The 19,212-nt window shown below is 48.5% G+C and overlaps 1 protein-coding gene across 1 annotated transcript; it reads left to right on the top strand.

The window, feature by feature from the left end:
• Positions 1-799: 799 nt before the first annotated feature.
• On the top strand, positions 800-18,991 carry adsl (adenylosuccinate lyase). Its single transcript, XM_080217560.1, has 13 exons — positions 800-1,023; positions 5,075-5,278; positions 6,910-6,954; positions 7,048-7,127; positions 10,468-10,639; positions 11,712-11,758; positions 12,816-12,906; positions 13,278-13,347; positions 14,354-14,501; positions 15,488-15,578; positions 16,718-16,807; positions 17,525-17,701; positions 18,301-18,991. Exons 1-13 carry the CDS (start codon positions 835-837, stop codon positions 18,385-18,387), a joined length of 1,491 nt encoding a protein of 496 aa, XP_080073686.1. The 5' UTR covers positions 800-834; the 3' UTR covers positions 18,388-18,991.
• Positions 18,992-19,212: the final 221 nt, after the last annotated feature.

The following is a 19,212-nucleotide window of genomic DNA, read 5'->3' as shown; positions in this document are numbered from 1 at the left end:
TGCAGAATGCAGTGGTACAGGGTTGGGCTAGGGTGTAGAGAAAGATCAACTTAATGCAAGGTAGGTCCATTCAAAAGGCTGATCACGGCAGGGAAGAATCTGTTCTTGAGACGGTTCGTACATGACCTCAGACTCTTGTATCTCTTGGAGGGGGTGGGACATTTGGCTGAGGCTCTGTGGCCCCTTTATCCTGAATAGGAGCAGGGGAGGTTGGGGGGGTATCCCTGGGTAGAGGATTCTACTAGCTCCTGTGACAGCCTGCAATGTTCTTTCATGTTAAGGTGGCACAGTGGTCAGTACTGCTGCCTCACAGCGCCAGAGACCCGGGTTCAATTCCCAGTTCGGGTCTCTGTCTGCGCAGAGTCTGCACGTTCTCCCCATGTCTGCGTGGGTTTCCTCCAGGGCTAAGGTTTCCTCCCACACTCCAATGATATGCAGGTTGGGTGGTTTGGCCATGCTAAATTGCCGCTTAGTGTCCAAAGTTGTGCAGGTTATGGGAATAGGACCTGAGTAAGACGCTTTATCAGAGACTCGAAGGGCTGAATGTCCTTCTCCTGCACTGTAGGGAAGTCTCTGATCAAAGGCGTTATATAAATGTAGGTGATTGTTGGCACAGTCTACATTTATATAGCTCGGCTAGTTGGGAGCGAGGCCCCGCCTCTCATGCTCTGATTGGGTGTGAGAATGGCCCCGCCCCCTGGCGTCGGTATTGGCTGTTTCTCCACCAGTCAGGCGAGGTTCGCCGAAGTCGCGGGGCGGGGCCTGCCGGCGGCCTTGAAGGGGTCACGGGGCGGGGATTTGCTGACGGCGTGGGGCTTGCCGGGTTTGGTGGCCATGAGCGCTACCATGGCGATGGCGGGCGGGCTGGAGAGTGGTGCTGGCGGCGGGGAGCTCGGGCTGGGCCGGTACCGCTCGCCCCTGGTCAGCCGCTATTCCTCCCCGGAGATGGCCTTCAACTTCAGCGAGCGCAAGAAATTCAGCACCTGGCGCCGGCTCTGGCTTTACCTGGCGCGGGCCGAGAAGGTGAGGGGAGGCCGGGGACCCTCGGGGGTGGGGCCAGGTGAGCGGCCGGGGGCCACAGGATCCACTGCGGCTGCTACTGGGGGTGGTGGGAGCGGCTGCCAGAGGGGAGTCATTGACCTTCGACCTCCCACCTTCCCCCCTCCCCCGGTCTACAATTCCCTGGATCTGTCCCCTTAACTATAGGAATTAAAGTTTAAACTTTATCTGTTAGTGTCACAAATAAGGCTTACATTAACACTGTAATGAAGTTACTGTGAAAATCTAGTCGCCACACTCTGGTGCCTGTTCGGGTACACTGAGGGAGAATTTAAGAACATAAGAACATAAGAAATAGGAGCAGGAGTAGGCCATCTAGCCCTTCGAGCCTGCCCCGCCATTCAATAAGATCATGGCTGATCTGTTGTGGCTCAGTTCCACTTTCCCGCCCTCTCCCCATAACCCTTAATCCCCTCTCTTATCAAAAACCCATCAACCCGCTTCTTAAAAATATTTAGCGAGGCAGCCTCCACCACTTCAACGGGCAGAGAATTCCAGAGATTCACCACCCTTTGAGTGAAGAAGTTCCTCCTCAACTCCGTTCTAAACCGCCTCCCCTTTATCTTGAGGCTGTGCCCCCTAGTCCTACTGTCTTTTTTTGAGCGGGAAGAGTCTCTCCACCTCTATCCTATCCATCCCATTCATCATCTTATACGTCTCAATGAGATCTCCCCTCATTCTTCTAAACTCTAGCGAGTACAAGCCTAGTTTATTCAGCCTCTCCTCATAGCTCAACCCCCTCAACTCCGGTATCAGCCTAGTAAACCTCCTCTGCACTCCCTCCAGGGCCAAAATATCCTTGCACAGGTGCGGCGCCCAAAACTGCACACAGTACTCCAGCTGCGGCCTCACCAATGCCCTATACAGCTGCAGCAAGACCTCCCTACTTTTATATTCAATCCCCCTCGCTATGAAGGCCAGCATCCCATTCGCCTTCCTGACCACCTGCTGCACCTGCAAGCTGGGTTTTTGCGACTCATGCACAAGGACCCCGAGGTCCCTCTGCACCGTCGCCTGCTGCAGTTTTTCGCCACGTAAGTAATAGTCCTTCCTACCATTCTTCCTACCAAAGTGGACCACCTCACACTTGCCAACATTAAATTCCATTTGCCATTTCCTAGTATGGCTAATTTAGTATGGCTAATGTGTCTAACCAGCATGTCTTTTGGACTGTGGGAGGAAACCCACGCAGACATGGGGAGAATGTGTGGGCTCTGCACAGACAGTGACCCAAGCCAGGAATTGAACCCAGGTTCCTGGCGCTGTAAGGCAGCAGTGTGAACCACTGTGTTGCCCCTAAAACTAACTAGTTTTCTGTTAGTCTATTGGCACTGCAACCTTTTCTTCTGAATTGTCACATTTATGGAGTAATGTATCTGCTGTCTGACATGCAATAAGGGTGTGAGAGTGTGTGTGTTCAGGTAGGGAAGACCAAGTGCCCCCTCCCCCTTTTTACTCTGCCTGCTAGTGAGGCCGATGCCCCCTCGCCGCCCATCCTTAGTTTCTGAATGCGCTGCTTGTTTTCTGTTAATCAAATTTGCTGGCCTGTGGATAGTCACGCTGGATGATGTTTGCTGTAACTCAGTTACTAGACTGATAGGGGTCCCTTTGTTGTGGGAGGTGGATGACACAGGGCACAACTGGTTCTAAGAATCCCTACAGTGCTGAAGGAAGCCTGCAATGATAACCAACCCACCCAGCCTCTATCCCTATAACCCCATGTATTTACCCTGCTAATGCCCCTGATGCTAAGGGGCAATTTAGCATCACCAATCAACCTAACCCTCACATCTTTGGAGTGTGGGAGGAAAGTGGAGCACCTGGAGGAAACCCATGCAGACGTGAGGAAAATGTGCTGTCTCAGCACAGACAGTGACCTAAGCTGAGAATCGAACCCAGGTCCCTGGCACTTTGAGGCAGCTGTGCTAACCACTGTGATATGCTGGTGTTTATGCTGCACCTGAGGTAAGGCCCCCCCCCCCCCAACTTTGACTTTTCTCATCTGTACCTATCATTATCACTCCCTATTCTCTTCTTCCTATCTTTATCTAGCTCTCCTGTAAACTAATCTATATTTTTCACTCCATTCGCTCCCTCTGGTCATAAGTTCCGTGTTCACACCATTCTTTGGCTCAAGAATGTGTTTCTGAATTTTCAATTCTCAATTGGATTCCTTGTGACTATCTTATCTCAGTGGCCTCCAGTTTGTTCCCCAGAAATGGAAGCATTCTATCAAAACTTTTCAAGTCTTTAAATGTCTGTATTGGTTACAACTCTCTTTCCACCTCTACCTGCACCCACCCCAATTTGGTGTTATCTCTGAATTTAAAAATTGTTTTTGATTCAGAGGCCCAAATTGCTTTTCCTACCACTGATGTTCAGCTAACTGGACATGATCTGCCCCCTCAAATAAAGGAATTACATTAGTTTTCTGCCAGTTCTCTGGCAATTGCATCTTTTCTCCTGACTTATCGGATTTATGTACTACTGACATTGGAGGTAAGTATGCGCTCAGGTGGGGAAGTCCAGTGTCCCATTTGCTGCAGAATTCCTCCAGTGGACTCCAGTCCAGTCATCTGGACTGTTCCATTTTTGCTGTTGGGTGGATGGAATTTGTTCGCAGGTATAAGGAATGGGATGCATAAGGTAAGAGAGACGCAGTGGCAGCCCTTTCAGTGAAGCTGCTGAGATGTTGCTGTGTTTGTACAGTCACATAGTTTCAAAGTAGTTTTAAGTTCACCTGTTCACTTGAACTGCAGTATTTATTTATTAGTGTCATGAGCAGGCTTACATTAACACTGCAATGAAGTTACCTTGAAAATCCATTAGTCATTTCACTCTGGCGCCTGTTCAGCTACACTGAGGGAGAACTTAGCATGACCAATGCATCTAATCAACACATTTTTTGGACTGTGGGAGGAAACCGATGCAGACACGGCGGGGGAGAACATACAGACTCCGCACAGATAGTGACCCAAGCTGGGATTCGAACCCAGGTCCCTGGTGCTGCGAGGCAGCAGTGCTAACCACTGAATGTTGAGCAAACAGTCCCATGGCAGGTAATTGTTTTGTACATTCGTTGGAAAACAGCAAGACTAAGAACAGAATGGAAGAGTTGCTTGTTGTGTTATTTCCATGGTTACTGAATGTTGGTAGATGTTTATTCAGTAAATATAAATGTGTTGAGTCCCCTTGACCTGTATTATGTCAATGTGTGTAAGGCGTTTTCTACTAATATTTGTGTACGTGGGGAGAACGAGATCACCATAGTCTTAGCTTTGGCTAGTCAATATCTACTCAATAACATTACTCTACGCTGTACCGCCAACCAAACCCAGGGTAGGGACTGCAACGGCCTAGTGGTATTATCACTAGACCATTAATCCAAAAACTCAGCTAATGTTCTGGGGACCTGGGTTCGAATCCCGCCATGGCAGATGGTGAATTTGAATTCAATAAAAAAAAAATCTGGAATTAAGAATCTACTGATGATTGTAAAACCATTGTCGGAAAAACTCATCTGGTTCACCATTGTACTTATCCAGTCTGGCCTACGTGTGACTCCAGAGCCACAGCAATGTGGTTGACTCTCAATTGCCCCTCGGAAATGGCTGAGCAAACCACTCAATTCAAGGATTAAAAGGGATGGACAACAAATGCTGGCCAGACAGTGATGTTATGTCTTCTGAATAAATTTTAAGAAAAAATGTACAACACAGGGTTAGATATGGAGTAAAGCTCCCTCGACACGATCAAATTATATGATGCAGCAGGGTTATGGGACTGAATGGTGTCCTGAGAGGTGATAGGATTTCTTCTACTGGCTAAGGTTTACTCCATACTTGCTGTGTCTTGATGCCACAAAGTTTTGATGCATCTGTACACATGTCTGTGTAGAACTGCCCTGCTGGGTTGCGTGAGTGCAATAATTGGCCTGTGTGTGGGCTGTTGTGTGGATCATTCCAGTCCCCATTCCTCTGGTTCTCACTGCTCTCTCTGTGTCTCTTGTTTGCAGGAACTGGGGCTGCCGATCACACAGGAGCAGCTCCAGGAAATGGAGTCAAATCTCGAAAACATTGATTTCCACATGGCTGCTGAGGAAGAGAAGAAGCTGCGCCACGATGTCATGGCCCACGTGCACACATTTGCGCATTGCTGCCCGAGTGCTGCTGCCATCATACACCTGGGTGCCACCTCCTGCTACGTTGGGGACAATACGGTTAGATGTTATTCCTTGTCTCTGGACTGCCCTGACTACTGCGGATGCACCAACTTTTAAACTGTACCATCAAACACTCCCAGGAGAGGTACAGCTCAGGGTTAGATACAGAGTAAAGCTCCCACTACGCTGTCTCCATCAAACACTCCCAGGACAGGTACAGCATGAGGTTAGACGCAGAGTAAAGCTCCCTCTACACTGTCCCCCATCAAACACTCCTCGGACAGGTACAGCACAGGGTTAGATACAGAGTAAAGCTCCCTCTACACTGTGTATGGAAGTGGCAATGATGGCAGAAATCACTGTCCAAATGCTCATCTTGGTCCCATTTGACACCAAGGGCCAGAACAATTTGGTTCAGCCTTCCAATGGGATAGAATTGGGAAACAACTTTGACTGAAGACAATGGCTTTGGTCTACCAAATATTTAGTTAATTGGAGAGTATTTCTGCTCATTTTGTATTGGAGAACAGTGTGCCACGATAAAAATAGTGGAGGGGTCACACACAAGATGGTAGTGAGCGTGGGATGTGGGACATCAGCGTGTGTGTGTGTGGAGAACCTAATGTGTATATAAGTGATAACACTGATGGACAGATTCCAAATCATTGAGGACCAGGGATAACCGATCCTTAGGCACTCTAAAGGGAGACCTGTTAGGGGTCTGTTAGAGGCATAGACAGGGTGGATAGTCAGAGGCTTTTTCCCAAGGGTGGAAGTGTGTGGAGTTTGCACATTCTCCCCATGTCTGCCTAGGTTTCTCACCAGTCCATGGTGTGCAAGTTAGGTTGATTGGCCATGCTAAATTGACCCTAGTGTAGGGAAGTTAACAGGGTAAATATGTGGGGTTATGGAATAGGGCCTTGGTGGGATTGTGGATGGTGCATACTCGATGGGCTGAATGGCCTCCTCCTGCACTGCATGATGATTCTATACAAGGGAGCACAAGTTCAATGTGAGAGGGGGAAGGCTTATGGGGGATTGTTTCATGCAGACAGTGGTGAGTGCCTGGAATGTGCTGCCAGAGGAGATGGTGGAAACAGGTACATTAGTAACATTTAAGGGGCATCTGGCTGGGTACATGAAGATGGACTGAATAAGACAGAAGGGTTTTTTTAGCTTAATTAGGGCATCATGATCAGCATGAGCTCAGAGGGCTGAAGGGCCTGTACCTGTGCTGTACATTTTTGTTCTTTGATATTTCAGATATTCTTGCGCTGTTGGTGGTTCTGTAGCTGCAATTGGATAGAGTTAAAACTCCCTCTGCACAGACCCTTCTTGTTGATGGAAGTAAATTTCTTGTCAGTGTTTGGTCTGGATTTGAAACTAGTTCTTGTTGATCAAAGGGGAACAGAATTTAGATCTGATCTGCCTGGCAAATCTTGGTTGTGACTTGCTGAAGCTAATTTCAGCATTAGCTTGAAATAGCAACTGCCTTTTTGTCCTTCTGGCGTGCGAGAGGAGGTGCCCAACATCCCCTCATACTAAACAGACAACGTCTGGGTAATCCTGCAACCACCCGGTTTATATTGTGGTTGATGTCCTGTCTCCTGAATCCCTATCCTGATCTCTCCAGCACTCCTCTTATCCTTGTCTCTCTTCTGGACTAACTGTTTCTCCTTCCCCCACAGGATTTGATTGTTCTCCGTGATGGTTTTGACATCCTGCTGCCCAAGGTGAGGTTGTTTGTGTGCTGATAGCTGCAGTTTGCTCAGTTGACGTGTACGAGTTACTTTGACACCGACTCACTCTCGTTCCCTCTGCTGCAGTTGGCCCGAGTCATCAGCCGCCTGGCGGACTTTGCTCAGAAACACGCTGACCTCCCGACACTCGGCTTCACCCACTACCAGTAAGTGGCATTTTCCAAAGGACCTCCCACCCAACACACACGTTTCCCAGACAACTTGAATCTCCTCCTGTCGTTGATATCTCCCTCTTATGCTTTAGATAGTCTTCCATTTATTTCATACATGCTCAAAGCAAAAGACTGCAGTCCCCACCCTTTGAGTGGTCTTCCAAGAGCCATACCTCTGCTATCTGCACGCACACACTCCCTCTATTGTACAGCCCCTGTCTAGCCATCTCCTCACTCTGCTGCAACCTCGAATGGACTCCGATTTCTTTGAGTTAACTGTTTCACTGATCAAATCCATCACCGTTAATCTGCAAGCTCTTCATTAAAGGAGATTAGAATACCTATAGTGCAGGAGGACGCCATTTGGCCCATTGAGCCTGCACTGATTCTCCAAAAGAGCATCTTACCCAGGCCCACTCTATTCCTGTAACCCTGCACATTTACCGCCTAACCTGCATGTCTTCAGTTATTCTCGATACTAGTCCTCTTTAACCTTGTCAGCCACCACCTTGGGCAGCACCAGACCCTTTGTGAGCTGAAATTGGGGTCATGAATAAATGGGTACTCCCAGCAAAATATGGAACCTTTGTAGGATTTGCTAAGCAGCTTTGACTCTCTGTCTGGGGAGAGGTTTTCTAAACATGTTATCTCTGAACGGTCTTCATTCAGGCTGCTGTGTTAAAATTCTTTAGCTGGTAGGATAGCGCTGTGGGCCCCCTTATCAATGCAATTGTTTAGAAAGGACCAGGCTGTGACCCTCAGCATAATGTAAACTGAAAATCTGACCTCGAGTATGGTGATGAACAGGGGAAGTGGGTAACCATCCTGACGTCTGAAGTACCCTGTTCTGAATCTACTGGTCTGAATAGTTAGATAGATGATTGATGCTGGGTAAGCTACCAGCCCCCAAAAAGGGTGTGTAATAAAATTCATTTATTAGTGTCACAAGTAAGGCTTAAATTCACACCGTAATGAAGTTACTATGAAAATCCCCTAGTTGCCACACTCCGGTGCCCATTTTGGTACGCTGAGGGAGAATTTAGCGTGGCCAATGCACCTAATCAGCACGTCTTTCAGTCTGTACTGGTTAGTCAGCATGGTAGTACAGTGATTAGCACTGCTGTCTCTCAGCGCCAGGGACCCAGGTTCAATTCTTGGCTTGGGTCACTGTCTGTGTGGAATTTGCATGTTCTCCCCATGTCTGCGTGGGTTTCCTCCAGGTGCTCTGGTTTCCTCCCACACGCCATAAGATGTGCGGGTTAGGTGGGTTGGCCATGCTAAATTGTCCTTAGTGTCAAGGGGACTAGCTAGGGTAAATGCATGGGGTTGTTGGGATAGGGACTGGATGGGATTGTGATTGGTGCAGGCTCGATGGGCTGAATGGCTGCCTTCTGCACTGTCAGAATTCTCCATTTCTTTGGGAGGAAACTGGAGCACCCGGAAGAAACCCACGTAGGCAAGGGGAGAACGTGCAGACCCTGCACAGACAGTGACTCAAGCTGGGAATCAAACCTGGGTCCCTAGCGCTGTGTGGCCGCAGTGCTAACCACTGTGCCACATGCCACCCGGTGTATCCTGGTGAGGGTGGTGAGATTGCGGTGCTCACTGGCAGCTGCCTTTCCCAGAATAGATGAGGCAGAAGAAAAGATCAATACACTCTGGCCACTGTTCCTTTCCCCTTCAGGATCAGAGAAACCCTACAGTGCAGAAGGAGACCATTTGGCCCATCAAGCCTGCACTGGTAACAACCCCACCAGATGCAGCTGTATCTTTAATTGCTCTGACCCAGTGCTCTGGAATTTTCTTCCTGGGTCCTTTTATTCCTTCCTGTCCTCTGGATAAAACCCAGTTCTTTGCCCAAATTTTGATCACTACCATCATACCCTGGCCTCCATTTTTGGATTATTTCTCTGCAGTGGAACATTTTTACACATTGCAAGTTGGCAGTTTGGGCTGTGATGTAATTGGTTTGTATGCAACTGTGTTGATTGCGGAGTGGGTCCTACGCCCTATCTCCATAACTCCATGTATTTACCCTGCTAATCCCCCTGGATAGTGTATGTTTTCTGTCTAATTAGTTAATGGATTGTAAGTGAACTGTTGTTTCCTAACAAGCCATCTTAAAATTTCTTCTGACTAGTTTACTGCCCATTTCGGTATCTGTGGTTCCAAAGCCTTACTCTAGTCTAAGTAATGATACTTATGAAATTATTGTCAATTGTCATAAAAACCCATCTGGTTCACTCATGTCCTTCAGGGAAGGAAATCTGCTGTCCTTGCCTGGTCTGGCCTACATGTACCTCCAGAGCCACACCAAGTGGTTGAATTTCAACTGCCCTCCAGGTGGCATGGTGGCACAGTGGTTAGCACTGCTGCCTCAGTGCCAGGAACCCAGGTTCGATTTCTGGCTTGGGTCACTGTACGGAGTCTGCATGTTCCTCCTGTGTATGCGTGGGTTTCCTCCAGATGCTCCAGTTTCCTCCCACACTCCAAAGATGTGTGGGTTAGGTGGATTGGCCATTCTAAAATTGCCCCTTAGTGTCAGGGGGACCAACTAGGGTAAATGCATGGGGCTGTGGGATAGGGCTTGTTTGGGATTGTGGTCGATGCAAACTCAATGGGCTGAATGGCCTCCTTCTTCTGCACTGTGGGATTCTGTGAAATGGCCCAGCAAGTCACTCAGTTCAAAGGCAATTAAGGATGGGCAACAGATGCTAGCCTTACCAGTGATGTCTATATTCCATGAAAGACTGAAGAAGATCCAAAATTCTACTGCCCCTATCCTAGCTCGTACCAAGTCCCATTCACCAGTCACCTCCGTTCACTTCTGATCTGGTCACACTTTGTCAAATTTTCATCCTTGTGTTCGAACCCTCCTGTGACCTTGTTCGCCACCTGCCTCCTCTCTCTCTGTTCTACAGCAACAACACCCCGCCCCTCAATCCAAACTTTGTCTCTCCAATTCCAGCCTCTTGTATATTCTCCCCTCCCATTCTGCCACCATTGGCAGCTGCACCTTTAATTGCCCTAACCCAGTGATCCAGAATTTTCTTCCTAGGTCCTTTTATTCCTTCCTGTCCTCTGGATAAAACCCAGTTCTTTGCCCAAACTTTGATCACTACCATCATACCCTGGTCTTCATTTTTGGATTATTTCTCTGCAGTGGAACACTTTTACACATTGCAATTTGGCAGTTTGGGCTGTGATGTAATTGGTTTGATTGCGGAGTGGGTCCTGCGCCGCGATTGGCCCATTTGGTGGGTCCTGCACCGCGGTTGGCCCATTCAGTGCTGGGTTTGGCCCGTTCAATGGGTTCTGTGCTGTGATTGGCTAGGCCGGCCCAGTTGACTACGGTTGGGAAGCGTTGCTGTCTCTGGCTCCAGGATCTGTGTATGGACCTGAGAAACCTGGAACGTGCCCGGAATGAACTTCGATTCCGTGGAGTGAAGGGAACAACAGGAACTCAGGCCAGTTTCCTCCAACTCTTCGAGGGAGACCACTGCAAGGTGAGGGATGTTAGCAATTCCGAGAATGGGAGATAGTGACTTGCACACTCCTCACAGCCATACTAACCAAAATCCTTCAGTGAGTTCCCCTCTCCCACCTGTCACTCTGCCTGAGACTTGATCTAATCACCAATTTCTTCACTTTTCAATTCTATTTCTGTGGAAATGTTTGCTTTTTAACAGCTCTATGAATCTGTAAAGTTTATTGGTCACCAGTAGACTTACATTAACACTGCAATGAAGTTACTGTGAAAATCCCCAACTCTGGCACCTGTTTGGGTACACTGAGGGAGAATACACGTCTTTTGGACTGTGGAAGGAAACCGGAGCACCTGGGGTAAACCCACGCAGATTCAGGGAGAATGTGCAAACTCCACATAGACAGTGACCCAAGCTGGGGATCAAACCTGGGTCTCTGGTGCTGTGAGACAGCTATTCACTGTGCCACCGTGCTCCCATAAGATGCTGGAAGTCTTTGTTCTGTGGAAAAATTACTTCAGAAAGATTTCTATTCTGCAACCTGCACCCCCCGCCTCCCAAACACACACACACACAAAATTTAGAAACATTAGAAACCCTACAATGCAGAAAGAGGCCATTTGGCCTGCTGAGTCTGTACCAACTATAATCCCATCCAGGCCCTACCCCATATCCCTACATATTTACCTGCTAATCCCTCTAATTTATGCATCTCAGGATGCTAAGGGACAATTTTTAGCATGACCAATCAACCTAACCCACACATCTTTGGATTGTGGAAGGAAACCGGAGCACCTGGAGGAAACCCACGCAGAAGAGAATGTGCAAACTCCACACACAGTGACCCAAGCCAGGAATCAAACCCAGGTCCCTGGAGCTCTGAAGCAGCAATGCTAACCACTGTGCTACCGTGCCGCCCTCCCCACAGTCCAGGCACTTTCTAATGAACAAGACTTGGTTCAGCTCTGTGCTCTCTCTATCTTTTGTGTCTATTGCTCTTTCTCTCCCCCTTCTCTCCTTCCTGCTCCCACTCCTGCTCTTTACATTTCCTCACCCTCTCCCACGCTGTTCTCATGCTCTGTGTTTCTTTCAGGTCGAGGCGCTCGATCGCTTGGTGACCGAGATGGCAGGATTCAAACAGTGAGTGATTATCCCAGGGTCGGTGTAGCTCAGTTGGCTGGACAGCCGGTTCGTAATGCGGAGCGAAGCTGACAGTGCGGGTTCAATTCCGGTACCGTTTGAGGTTATCCGTGAAGGCCCTGCTTTCTCTACCTTGCCCCTCGCCTGAGGTGTAGTGACCCTTGAGTTAAAAGTCACCTGTGGGTGACTTTGCCTTTTATTTCAGCTATAATCCAGGAGTGTTCAGTGTCTCCATGTGATTGGAGTCCACATATCCCCCAGGCCCCTCTTTCCCCACCGTGTGATATCAGTGAGTCCAGTTGAGGGTATAACAATCTCTGTTGAAAGGCCTTATTCATGAGTCAGTGAAAGCTAACATGTAGCTGTGACAGGCAAACGGTATGTTGATCTGATTTATTATTGTCACGTGTTGGAATACAGTGAAAAGTATTGTCTCTTGCACACTACACAGACAAAGCATACTCTTCGTAGAGAAGAAAGGAGAGAGTGTAGAATGTGGTGTTACAGTCATAGCTACGGTGTAGAGAAAGATTACCTTAAATAAAATTTAAAACCTTATTAGTGTCACAAGTAGGCTTACGTTAACATTGATGTGGAGATGCTGGTGTTGGACTGCGGTGGGTACAGTAAGAAATCTCTCAACACCAGGTTAACGTCCAACAGGTTTATTTGGTAGCACGAGCTTTTGGAGTGCTGCCCCTTCATCAGGTGAGTGGAGGATTGGGTTCACAAATAGGACGTATGTAGATACACTTCAGTTTACAGGATAATGGTTGGAATGCGAGTCTTTACAGGTAATCAGTCTTTTCAGATGCAGACAGTGAGAGTGGAGAGAGGGTTAAGTACAGGTTAAAGAAGTGTGAATTATCTCAAGCCAGGTCAGTTAATGAGACTATATCACCCTGTCAGGACTCTATCAATGTAGGTAGATCAGCCATGATCTAATTGACTGGTGGAGCAGACTCTGGTCAAATGGCCTACTCCTGTCCACCATTTATATCCTCCCCTGCCTTTCCTGAGTGTTGAATTCAAATGTTTTATATCTTTTTGCCCTCAGAACCTATCTGGTGACTGGACAGACATACAGTCGGAAAGTGGATATCGACTCACTGGCTGTGCTCTCAAGCCTTGGAGCCACGGTCCACAAGGTCAGAACTGTGCATGCTCAATGATCATTGACAATAAGTGATTCCTGAGCAGTGAACAGTATAAGCTATGCTTTCAGGGAGTGTGTGAAAGGTGATGGTACTGGAGTATTTTGGATGATGTGGGAAGTGTGTGTCTTGTTGGCCCCTGTACACCCTGGAATCTGATTCAGCCACTGCAGAGATGTCTCCTGTTTCGCATGCTGGTTTGTGCCCAGAATCATCCGGGCAGGTGGGAGCAGAGCTGTACCAGGGTATCTTCTGCAGCCGGACAGGTTTATAGAAGGGAAGGGCTGATAGGTCAGGCTGTGCGATGTAAGCGTCATCGAGTATGGAAACGTGACGGGAAATCTGACTGTATCTCTCTCTCTCAGATCTGCACCGATATCCGTCTTCTGGCAAATCTGAAAGAGATCGAGGAACCCTTTGAGAAGGACCAGATTGGTGAGTAATGTAGGGAGGAGTGGGAGGGTTAGAGTGGGGAGACATGACCTCACAGGGGGAGGGGTAATTCCTGCCCCTCTGAGGAGAGGGCAGTTTACATTTTGGGGACATGGGTGGGGAGTTGGGTTTGCAGTAATGGGCTGTGTGCCATTGGTAAAACTGACGCTGTGACCCTCCTAGAGCAGCAGAAAGCTCGGGGTTAGCAAGTGGACACGGTGGTCTTCAGCTTTGCTGCTGTGATTCTTTTGGAAATTTTAGGCCAGGCCTCCAGCCCGCCATGACTGGAGGCTTGGGGTGAACTGCAAACTCCCCCAATTCCAGCCCTGGGGCTGTATAGACTCTCAGCAGGAGGGCCCAGGTTCTAATCCCAGTTTTCTGAGTTCCAGTAATTCTCAGTATTGGTGGGAAAGTGGTCAGGATTTCCACACTACCTGTGTGGACACAGGGGGTCAGGGTCCAGCTGATCAAAGTAACAACTCTTATTGTTACATTTCCCCTGCCCCACACCCCTGGGTCCTGACTCGTTCTGCCCCGCCTTAAACAAGGGAGGGAAATAAAAAGAAATCTCACCTGTGGTCAGTCCTTTCTTTATCCCTTTGCTGCACTGGCTCACTGGAGGAGATAGGTGGGGTAGTGATGGTGGGTAAGCTGGTCAGTGCCAAGGGTGGAAGCTGTCATCATGGAAATGGAGGGGCACTTGGTGAGTTGTGGGGAGGCAGTCAGTTTGGGAAAGCGGGGGTGTTGAGGATGCAGTCCATCAGTCTGGGAGTGATGGGTTGGGGGATGCTGTTGCTTAGTGAGGGGCAGTCGGGCAGTACCATTTAGGAGCCTCAGTCTGAGGGTGAGGGGTGTTAGATCAGGGAGTGCAGATGGTAAGTCTGGGGGAGGGACTGTGGGTTACAGGTGCTGTCAGTTAGTGATGGGATGGCGAGGGGCAATCCGGCAGTGCCATTTGGGAATGTCAGTGTGAGGGTGTCCATTCACGGGCTGTCACTCCTGTTTGCAGGATCCAGTGCCATGCCCTACAAGAGGAATCCAATGCGCAGCGAGCGTTGCTGCAGCCTGGCTCGACATCTCATGGTGCTGGTCCTGGACCCACTGCAGACAGCATCTGTGCAGTGGTTTGAACGGACACTGGACGACAGCGCCAACAGGTAACCTCACCACATCCTCGGAGCAGATCACTTCACCAATAAATACCGCGACCATGGGACTGGAGTAGGAGGAGAGGAGTAGGTCTTTCCCTCCTCCAGGAGAATGGTAGATCTGTCTCCTCTCGGGTAACTGAGTGGCTGGGACCACATTCACAGATTCATCTTCCTGCTCTTTATCACGTTTACTGATCTTTGCCATCGGTTTTGTGCATTTGGTTTGGGTGTTACATGTGATATGGTGATGCCGTATGAGGGCTCCTGAGGTGACAGTTTCCAGCTCCTGGGATGACAGTTTCCAGCTCCAGCCATTGTTGAGATGTCACAAAAGCACAGTTTCATCTTTGACTCTGTCTTAAGGATTTGGATGGAGACAGTCAGAGCACACACTGCAGCAGTGAGGAGAAACTTTTGCCATAAGCCTGGGCTGGGATTGTTTTAAAAGTTGAAAGTTTATTTATTAGTCACAAGTATGGCTTACATTAACACTGCAATGAAAATCCCCTAGTCGCCACACTCCTGTGCCCATTTGGGTATACTAAGGGAGAGTTCAGAATGGCCAATTCACCTAACCAGCTCGTCTTTCGGACTGTGGGAGGGAACTGGAACACTCGGAGGAAACCCACACAGACACGGGGAAAGTGTGTAGACTCCGCACAGACAATGACCCAAGCCAGGAATCGAACCTGGGTCCCTGGTGCTGAGGCAGCAGTGCTACATCCAGATTGCATCCGCATCCTAGAGATTTCCTTAGGACATTTGACATCAGTGTGATACTGAACACATCTAGACATTGTCAGGATGCCTGTTAATCATTGTGTTTTCCTTCTTCCTTGCTTTCTCACTCTGTTTCACTTCATCTCTTCTGGCTTCTCCCCCCCTCCCCCCGCGCTGTTCATGCACTTGCCTGCACCCCCTGCCCCAACACACATTCATCCCCCCTCAACCCCCCTGCTGCTCACCCCCTCTTTCTCGCTCCTTCTCTCCAGGCGTATCTGTTTAGCAGAGTCGTTCCTGACTGCAGATATTATCCTGAGCACTCTCCAGAACATCACTGAGGGGCTGGTCATTTACCCAAAGGTAGGATTGTTGTCTGCTGTGAAGATGTTCACGTGCTGCAGCTGATGCTCCTGATATATTTACAGAGCTGAGATTGGGGTGAGAGCAGCCATAGGAATTCAGAGCAGGAGTTGGCAGTTCAGCCCTTTGAACCCACTCTTGCCATTCAACATGATCATGATTGATCTTACCCTGGTCTCAACTCCACTTTCCTGCCTGCTCCCATTGCCCTGTGTCCAGCATTTCATCAGAAACACATCGATCTCTTTCACAGAATCTCTGCAGTGCAGAGAGAGGCCATTCATCCCATCGAGTCTGCACTGACAACAATTCCACCCAGGCCCTATCCCCACAACCCCATGCATTTACCCTTGCTAGCCTGCCTGACAATAAGGGGCAATTTAACATGGCCAATCCACCTAACCTGCATACCTTTGGACTGGGAGGAAACTGGAGCACCTGGAGGAAACCCACACAGACATGAGGAGAATGTGCAAGCTCCACATAGTTACCTGAGGCCAGAATTGATCCCGGTCCCTGGCTCTGTGAGGCAGCAGTGCTATCCACTTTGCCACCCCTGCCCATGCATTAGTTGATTGATTCTGCTTCCACTGGATTCTGGGGTAGTGAGTTCCACAGATTCACAACCCTCAGAGTAGTTTCTCCTCATCTCAGCTTTGAACCATGTCCTTTCACTCTATATTTATGACCTCTTATTCCAGACTGCCCCACAAGGGGGAACATCTTATAAATCCCCTTTAGCATTTTATAAACCTCGATCAGATCTCTTCCCCGCCCCCATTTCTCTGAGCCCCAGCGAGTACAAGCCCAAGCTATCCAAACCTGAAGGAACCAAATTCAAACAGCATTGAGATATAATTGCAGTTTGCAGCAGATCTGGGATCCTTCACAGCACAAAGCTGGGAATGAGCCACCGCAATTATGCGGCATCTCTGTGACTAGGATACCACGTGGCAGAGAGAATGGGAGTTACAGGCTATCTCTGTGATTGTGGGGTAGAGGCTGGGAATAGAGTTGCCGAAGCTGTTTGAATTAGTGAGCGAGCTCCCCAATTTCTCCAGCTGCCCTTCCCCATTGTTGCTGCCACCCCTTCCCCCTCAGCTGCCGCACACTCACTGCTCTGCCGCTCTCCGTTCCAGGTGATTGAGCGGCACATTCGTCACGAGCTTCCATTCATGGCAACAGAGAACATCATCATGGCAATGGTGAAAGCTGGCGAAAATAGACAGGTCAGTGTTCCCCTGTGCCCGGGCTGGAGAGGCAGAATTAGTGGTGGAGCGAGTGGGGCAGTAAAAGGGGTTGCACCCCCTTGTCTTGGTGGGGGCACTGTAAAATGAGTTGCACTCCCCACTTGTCTGGGGGTGCTGTAAAATGGGTTGCACCCCCCTCCCCCTTGTCTGGGGGTGCTGTAAAATGCGTTGCACCCCCTAGTCTGGGGGGACTGTAAAATGGGTTGCACCGCTTGACTTGAGGAGGGTGGTTACTGTAAAACTGGCCTCACTCTGTCTAGAGTTGGGAGGTTGTGACAATGGGTTGTGCCAGTTTCATTTCAGAGGCAATTGTTCACTTCGTCTGACACAAAAGACAATTTTATATTCTCATCAAAAGGTTAAGAATGAAAGACGTATCTTTAAAATCTAACGATTAGTATTTCTCTAATTTTAATTTTACAACAGGATTGTTTGGTAGTTTTAGCATAAGCTGCCTGTCTGGTCAATACTGTTAGGTTTGGGATCTGAGGGGGATGTTTCGTGAACAAGATTGAAGCTGTTTTCGATGTTTAATGCAAAGTCGAGTTCTGGTGCCTGGGGGACCTGCAGTGACGTGGGTGGTGTGTCGCGATTTAACATTTGAGACTCTGCTGTCTTCCCGTTCCCACCGTTTCGAGTGTGTCTCTTGCTGTAGCTCTCCTGACCTGTGTTTTATTTCCTTCCTGCCTTCTACAGGATTGCCACGAGCGAATCCGTGTCCTGTCCCAGCAAGCAGCTGCAGTGGTCAAACAGGAGGGAGGTGACAACGACCTGATCAGCCGAATTCGGGACGACCCTTACTTCAACCCAATCCATGGGCAGCTGGAGGCACTGCTCAACCCCAAATCCTTCATCGGCCGCGCCCCACAGCAGGTGAGAGTAGAGTAGGAAAATGTGGGGGGGAGGGAGGGCACCAAGCTTGGAATCATCACTGATAACTAACTCATGCCATAGATTGTCACTGCCCTATGCTCCCCCCACCCACCCCCCTCATGCAACTGGCACCTTTTCACAACTGAGATATTCAGTCCTACATTAACACTGCAATGAAGTTACTGTGAAAATTCCCTGGTTGCCACACTCCAGTGCCTGTTCTGGTACACTGAGGGAGAACATAGCATGGTCAGTGCACCTAACCAGCACGTCATTCAGAATGTGGGAGGAAACCCATGCAGACTCCACAGAGACAGTGATCCAAGCTGGGAATTGAACCTGTGTCCCTGGCACTGAGGCAGCAGTGCTAATATCGGAATATAAACAAAGCACTGGAAGCACTCCGCAGTTCTGGCAACATCTGTGGAGTGAGAAACGGAATTGACATTTTTGAATGTTATCCTTCAGTTCTGAAGAAGCTGACCTGAGTATTTCCAGCACTTGCTTTTATTCGTGCTTCGGGTATCTCCTAATATTTTGCTTTCATTTTATTGATCATTTTGGCATTGATTATATTTGATTTTTTTCTCTCCTGAAAGGTCATCAGATTCCTCGAGCAGGAGGTTCACCCTCTCCTGATCCGTTACGCCAGTCAATTGGAGATGAGGGTTGAGTTGGAGCTGTGAGAAACCTGAGTCGAAAATCCATCAGAATAGTTCAAGGTTCCGGGTGTCTCAGATTCCTGTATGGAGCAGTGTGTGTGTGTGAGATTCGTGCCTTAGATCTGAAGACACATTCTGTTCAATTGAAAACAAGTTTATTGCTTGTGGAAAGACTGTGGTAAATGACAGAGGAAAGGGGTAATCATGTCTGCCAAACCCTGCAACACCTGTGATTCTAGAAACCTCTACTATCTTAATTTTATAAGAAGGGCGATTAGTAATTTTAGTGATGAAGCATGTAGGTGCTTTGTACGCAGTGTGATATTGTCCAGGTTCATGTGGAAATGTGATTTACAGCAACCCCCCTCCCATCATAACCAGAGTGATCCAACATGAATAATATTGCCCTCCACTCAAAATCATGGAAGGCCTCATAACTTATTCTAGAGTTCTGTTACAATTTGGACACCGTATCATCAAATTATTGTCAAATTTGTTGGAATTGAATTAACCCAACACTGCTGTCCATATAGTGATGACATGGTTAAAGGTTTCTACTCAAGTGGCTTCCATGCAACTTTTATCTCGATAGATTGCTTGTGTTTGAATAAAGACCTTTTGCAACTTGGTTTTGGTGTTTAACATTTTTTTCAATGAAGTTAGAGGTTTCAGTCACTCTGGTCTCTCTCTGTTGATCAACCCATAATCCCATTCCACCTGTCTCAATGTTTCACCCACACCCATTTGTTTTTTCGCCTCTGCCCCTCCCTGACCAGGATTATCTGAAATTATTGTGATGGGGCAGTAAGGTGGCACAATGGTTAGCACTGCTGCTTCACATTGCCAGGA

Source organism: Carcharhinus amblyrhynchos, chromosome 35 (assembly GCF_965287045.1).
Source record: "Carcharhinus amblyrhynchos chromosome 35, sCarAmb.v2.hapA, whole genome shotgun sequence".
Classification (NCBI taxonomy): Eukaryota; Metazoa; Chordata; class Chondrichthyes; order Carcharhiniformes; family Carcharhinidae; genus Carcharhinus; species Carcharhinus amblyrhynchos.
Note: the sequence above shows the minus strand (reverse complement) of the source record. Positions and strands in the feature narration are given on the sequence as shown.